Here is a 6,502-nt window from a genome sequence, read left to right as displayed (position 1 = left end):
GCCAGATTTAGGATTTTTAACTTAAATTTATATAAAGTTGTTATAAAGAAGAACAGTCAGTGTTCAAAGGATCATAATGATATTAAAATCCATATATTTAAATGCATTTTTTGACGCCAGCAGCAAAGAAACTATAAAAATATAAATATATTTCGTTGCATACTTTTCATGCCCCCCAAACAACAATAAAAGTAAGAAAGTCTTCTGCTCCATTACTTATATATATTAGAAATATACATATAAACAAATAAATATCATAAATATAAAAACGTGATCAAATAAATCATGCATATTGCCCATCACGTTGTTGACCTCCTTATTCACGGGAATGCTCAGAAATGAGAAATCCGGGGTCAAAGGTGAATTTAAAGTTTAATCCGTTAATCATTATTCAGATCAGATGTAAACTGTTTATTTCTTTAAATAACTTAAATATTGTTTAAACTTTAAAAGTTTTTTTTGTTTTTTTTTTTTAATTACTAATTATGATCAATCATGTGAAACGTTAGGTGATCTGTCGCAAAGGGGCGACTGACGGGCGCAGGAATTCCCCGCTGAAACAGTGACCTTTGCCCCAGAAACAGGCCGTCTGACGTCATCACGCTGAGTCACGTCCCGCGAGACCTGCTGGCTTATAAATACAGTCACGTCGTCCAGGACCGGACTTGACTTTAGTTTGTGCTGAAAGTCAGAGCCCTTTCTGTCTCACTTCAAAGGTAAGTTTAATAAAAAGACGCGACATTTATTTTTAAATTAACCTCCGGAGCTTGATTTAATTGAGTTTAATCTTTATTAATATATCATGTGTAACACGGAAGTAATAGACTTCCGTGTTTTTGTTCTCTTGTATAAAGATATTTTTTATTTTCTCTCTCCTGTAGGTTTCATTTAAGACATGGCAGCAGCTGCAGTTGTTCCACACCAGGTGAGAACAAGTGAATTAACATTTTTTATTTAAAAAATAAATAAATTTAAAAAATATATATATATATACATACAGATTGAAAGTTCAACCATTTTAAACCTTTAAGTATTTAAAATAGTATTCAAAATTAAATAAAAGTTGGTTGATAAAATATTTATCAGCTGTTCACAATAATAAAAGAGTAAACATTCAATGCAGCAGTTATTACAGGTATTTTTATTCAACACCATCGTTATGACGTTGTTGACCAGATCCAGATCCAAACCTTGGGTCTTGAGGAGTCTTATCCTGTTCCTCTAGTTGTGGAATAATCCTGCTACGGCTGCCTTCTTCAAATCCACCAGCAGTTTTTTTGATCCAGGACTTCTTCTGGAACCGGGTCTTGGTGGACTCTGAGTTCTGCTTACGATGTTCAATGGAGATGATTCTAGATGGCTCTGAGCTGCTGGAATCTTTCCCCATTCTCGTGTGGTTTATCTATAGCGAGCAGCTGATCGATCAGGCTCGATCCGCAGGTGTTTCCTGTTCCTGGATGTTTGGTCAGTTCTCCGTTTGTGTTCCCTTCTAGAACGTGGTGGAGAGAGTGACCAGCCTCCCCCTGGTGAGCTCCACCTACGGTCTGGTGTCCAGCGTCTACTCCACCACCAAGGACAACCACCCCTACATCAAGACCGTGTGTGAGGTCGCCGAGCAAGGAGTCCGCAACATCACCTCTGTGGTCTTCCTCACGGCGTCGCCCATCATCATCAGGCTGGAGCCTCAGAGTAAGAACCCTGAGATCTGCCCTGAATGTTAACTGTCAGGTTCTGGATGAGTCACCAACAGGAAGTCATGCAGGATGTTTACTCATCCTCATCTTTGACCCACTTTTTCCTGCTGACTCATTATCCACCCTGATTTGAGCCACTTTCGTATCTTATTTTAGATCCTTCTCTTTATTTTTGTTTTCTTCTTTGCCCTCAGTCGCCATCGCCAACATCATGGCATGCAAAGGTTTGGACAAGATCGAGAAAACTTTGCCAATCCTCCAGCAGCCTTCCGAGCAGGTAAGTCACACCTGGCGCAGTGCCAAAGGTCAAAGGTGAGAGTTCATGAGTCAACCGGCTGTTTCCTCCCCAATCAGATTGTCTCCAGCGCCAAGGATGCGGTGACAGGAACGGTATCTGGGGCCAAAGATACCGTCTCGGACACTCTGACCAGTGCCGTGGAGAGGACTCGTGGCGCGGTGCAGGACGGGGTGGAGAAGACCAAGGCCGTCGTCAACGGGGGTGTTGCCACGGTGATGGAGAGCCGGGTGGCCCAGCTGGTGAGCAGCGGGTTGGACCAGGCCTTGAGCACCTCCGAGAGCTTGGTGGAGCAGTACCTGCCCCTGACGGAGGACGAGCTGGGTGAGAAACTGTTGGGACTTGAGTACTCTCTGACCCTTTGAACTCGAAAACCGGATTCCAAGTTTGAACAGTTTGATTTTAAAAAGTTGTTTTGTTTTCCTGAGGTGAACTTTTCTTTCCGAGAATTAGAACTTGTTTTCAGCTCCTTGATCGTGAAAGGGATTGTTGTCCAAGGCCGTTTCTCGTTCGTTACGGATTAGTTAAAGATTGACTAGTGCCATTCCTCGTGGCTCTCAAGCCTCTTTAACGTGCAAAAACAACCAGAAGGTTTATGCAGTTTATCCATGTCTCCCTTCCTCGTGACAGAGCTCGAGGCCAAAACGGTGCGAGGCTTTGAGGAGAACGAGCCCAGCTACTACGTCCGCCTCGGTTCCCTCTCCACCAAGCTGCGGTTACGCGCCTACACCAGGGCGATGGCAAGGATCCAGGACGCCAAGCAGCGAAGCCGGGAATTCATCTCTGAGCTGAACTCCACTGTTGACCTGGTCAGTCTGTCGTTCTCGGGTTGAGATTGAAATGGAGTCAAACATTAGCAACAAGCTAACTGACTAAACTGTCTCTAGATCGAGTATGGCAGGAAGAATATTAACGGCGCCAACCAGATAGTAACGGACAAGCTGAGCTCTCTGGTGGCATGGAGGTCCAATGGTCCCAAGGAGAACCAAGGTCAAGGGGCAGAGGTAAGTAAGAAGGGGGGGTGGTAACGAAGGATAACACAACAGTCTAGAAAGTCTTTAAATCTGTCCCTCCTTTTCAGGAGATCGAGTCTCGGACCCTTGCTATTGCACATTCCCTCACCAAGCAGCTCCAGACCACCTGCTTGGTCCTCGTCTCCGGCCTCCAGGGCCTCCCCAACCACATCCAGCAGGAGGCGCTGTCACTCACCCGCTCTGCCTCGCATTTGTACTCCAGCTTCAGCAAGGCCAGCCGGCAGGGGGAGCTGCCGGACAGCGTCCTCAGCGGCAGCAGGGTGCAGCTGGGCCGGATGAAGGACTCCCTGGATCACGTCATGGACTACCTGGTCAACAACACGCCGCTCAACTGGCTGGTGGGGCCCTTCTACCCCCAGATGCCCCGGGAGAACAGCCACCAGGCGGGGTCCACTTCCGGCAGCGAACAGGGGACGCCCTCTGGTTCGCTGACTCCCCAGCGGCACCAAGAGGAGCCAATGGAGGTGGAGATGGAGTCGCTCCATCAGCACCAATAGATTACAATTAAAATGCAGCGTTTGAAACGATGGCAATCAGATGAAATGTGACTTTTTTTAAAAATCGATTTATATTCACATCTTAATTCTTCAACTTTACAGAGATTCCGACTGTTTTGACTAAATGTGGCGCGATCCGGATTTAAACAGCAATAAAATGTACTTGACCATCAATGTTGTGTTTGATTGTAAAGTGGACACATGGAAACAATCGTGTAAACAACATATAAAAAGCTTTATTACAATAAAACGTACACGTTATTTAAGAAACAACGACGCCCAATCATCTCCCTTCACCGAGGGCAGCGCCCGTGCCTCGACAAGTAGTCCATCAGACTCTGGAAATCAAACGGAGCATGCTTTTCATTAACTGAAATTCAAAATCTTGATTAGTCCCTAAGGGAAAATTGAAAACAGGTAAAGCAGGATAGTTGTAAAGCAGGGCAGTTGTAAAACATACAGTGTAAACATAAATAATTGTAAACATAAACAACATTAAAAAATAAATATAAAAACAATGTTGACTCAAGTATTTCAAAACCTAGTTAGTAAAAAACCTGCTTAGTTTAGAACCTAATTTGTTCTAAACTTAATGGGTTAGTTCAGAAACTAGTTTAAAACCTAGTTATTTCAAAACCTAGTTAGTTTAAAAACCTAGCGAGTTAATTCAAAACCTAGTTAGTTCCAAAAATAGTTTAGAGCCTAGTTTGTTTAAAATCTAATGGGTTAGTTCAAAAACTAGTAGGTTAAAAAATCAGTTTCTGGAGCCTACACAATAACAAAACTTAGCTTCTATAGCATAGCATTGGATGGAGTTACCGTTAGCTTCTGGATCTGGCACCAGGCCACGTCGTCCAGGACATCCAGGTTGATCTCGTGTTTGGTCTCCTCTGAAAAGCTGACAGCCTGGGAAGCAAAAAAAAAAAAAGAAGTTATATCCAGGTGCGAAGGAAACCTGAGCGGTGAACCGACTGAACCGGTGTACCTGCCCCCGAGCCGTGGTGACGGTGATGTGAGCAGCGGACGCCGCCATCGAGCAGTGCAGGTCGCCGGCGGAGACAACGGACCTGTACCAGAAGAGACTCAGTCAGAAAATACTTTTAAAATAAGGTTCAGTGAAGCAAACCGATCCGGGTCCACACACACCTCAGTTTAGGCTTCGCCGGTACCGTCTGCTCGACAGTCTTTGTGAGCCGACTTTGCGCCCTTCTAGCCGGGAGGGAAGGACCTCTGGAAGAAGCAAAGTTTCTAGTCAGTTGCCAGGTGTCAACTTTAAACGCTTTGAAAACTCTTACCCCAGATTTCCAGTGCTGCTGCTGCCGACTAAAGTTCTGGTCCGTTTGGTTCCCTCTAGTCCCTGGTAAGTAAAAAAAAAAGTGACTTCATCCAAAATTGATTTGCCAATCTGAGATTAGATAGACATCAAAGCCTCGATAAAGGTTTTAGACTTAACCCCACATCACGGGACGCCATTTAGAGGTGCTGCTATACCTTGGAGGTTTTGGATGCGGTCCTCTGAGTCGGGGTGGACTGACCATGTGACCTCACTGTCAAATTAAGCACACACACACAAAAAAATGACCACGAGGTCGTGCAACTCTCGCACAACTGCGGACAAGCAACTTGGACCGCCTCACTTTGTTTATTGGGGAGCCTCCGGAGGGACTGGTGCACCTCGAGGGACTCGTTCTGCAACAGGGCAACAAGCGCATCATTTAAAAATCAACGAATGAACACACACAAAAATAAAACACTAGCGCACCTTAAATACGCGACTCACCTTCATGGCAATGGACACCTCACTGATCGCCAGCTCGTCCTCTGAACACAGAAATGAAGCACAGGTGAACGTGTCCAATAAAAACACATTGTTGAACTTTTTTTTCAAAAAAAAAAAGACACGTAAACATCAAATTCGTGAAACTCACCTGCGATCAAATCCCCGATGAGCGTCTTCTGGAGCGACTGGGGCATCTTCATCAGCTCCACCTTGAACACCTTGTCGATGGTCGCCAGCATGTTCTCCATCTTGGCCTCCAGATCGTTCATCCGCTCCTGCGCTGTGTGTGTGTGTGTGTGTGGGGGGGGGGGCGTGTTGTGTTACTCTAGGGACGTGAAAGCGGACGCGTGACGTCATCTTCGCGTGCCAACCTTCTTTCTCGAACTGCTGGATGAAGAGCGACAGGCGGCTGCGGCGCATCTCTCGGCTCAGCTGCTCCTTGCTGGCCGCCGTCCCGGCGTTCCTCACCCGCCTCACCGGCATCGCGTCTCCCGCGCTGGGTGTCTGTCCGCACACACCTGGCACCGAAGCGACCAATGAAGTGAGTCACGCGCGCACACCGGAAGTTCTTATAGGTCCGGGCGGAAGGACGCAGCTGGCGTCAGGTATTGTTAATTATAGTTTAATGTGTAAGTTCTAAACTCACGTTATCGCTGACTTTGCAGTTTTTGTTGCTGGGGTTAACCCACACGTGTGATGGGCGTGGCCTAACGATTCCACCTCTGCTAACCAGGAAGTACGTCATAATTAAATTTAAAAATGGTTAATTTTTTTTCTTTCTTACATTTATAACACAAAAAGCATGAATACATCTTTAAATATAGAGATTTTTTAAAAAAAACACTCATTCCTGCTGTCATTGTTTAGAACTCATTAAATTATCACACAATTTTTTAAGTATAAGTTGTCAATTTCTCCAAAAATTATTTGATTGTATTTTGTCATGTTTATAAAGTTTAGCATAAATCTAATCTTGCCTTTAATCTGAAATCTTCCCTGAAATAATTTCCCCAATGGGGGACCAATAAAGGGTCTTCAAATCTGAGTGCTAAAAAGGGTTGGAGAATGTATATATTTAAATTGATAATTTCCATTTAATTATAAGGATTCCAGAACTATCTAGAAAATATGCCCTCACGAGTTTCCCCCATCTGCAGCAAGAGATGGACAGAGGGAGGGTATGAGATTCTTCTCTGAGGAAT

General features: G+C 44.8%; 2 protein-coding genes across 3 annotated transcripts; one reads left to right on the top strand and one right to left on the bottom strand.

Annotated features, from left to right (window-relative positions):
* The first annotated feature begins 618 nt into the window (after positions 1-618).
* plin2 (perilipin 2) lies at positions 619-3,699 on the top strand. Its single transcript, XM_068308429.1, has 8 exons — positions 619-716; positions 882-925; positions 1,494-1,689; positions 1,889-1,971; positions 2,049-2,313; positions 2,620-2,798; positions 2,877-2,993; positions 3,071-3,699. Exons 2-8 carry the CDS (start codon positions 896-898, stop codon positions 3,518-3,520), a joined length of 1,320 nt encoding a protein of 439 aa, XP_068164530.1. The 5' UTR covers positions 619-716; positions 882-895; the 3' UTR covers positions 3,521-3,699.
* Positions 3,700-3,734: 35 nt separating this feature from the next.
* On the bottom strand, positions 3,735-6,412 carry cdca9 (cell division cycle associated 9). 2 transcript variants are annotated; one of them, XM_068308431.1, is made up of 10 exons: positions 5,672-6,412; positions 5,449-5,580; positions 5,301-5,341; positions 5,158-5,209; positions 5,012-5,067; positions 4,816-4,877; positions 4,667-4,750; positions 4,506-4,587; positions 4,340-4,426; positions 3,735-3,858 (listed from the first exon to the last, which is right to left on the bottom strand). In XM_068308431.1, exons 1-10 carry the CDS (start codon positions 5,781-5,783, stop codon positions 3,814-3,816), a joined length of 753 nt encoding a protein of 250 aa, XP_068164532.1. In that variant the 5' UTR covers positions 5,784-6,412; the 3' UTR covers positions 3,735-3,813. The 2 variants fall into 2 exon arrangements, with proteins under 2 accessions (XP_068164532.1, XP_068164531.1); XM_068308430.1 differs by having other exon boundaries at positions 5,012-5,209.
* Positions 6,413-6,502: the final 90 nt, after the last annotated feature.

This window comes from Antennarius striatus, chromosome 23, assembly GCF_040054535.1.
Source record: "Antennarius striatus isolate MH-2024 chromosome 23, ASM4005453v1, whole genome shotgun sequence".
NCBI classification, from domain to species: Eukaryota; Metazoa; Chordata; class Actinopteri; order Lophiiformes; family Antennariidae; genus Antennarius; species Antennarius striatus.
Note: the sequence above shows the minus strand (reverse complement) of the source record. Positions and strands in the feature narration are given on the sequence as shown.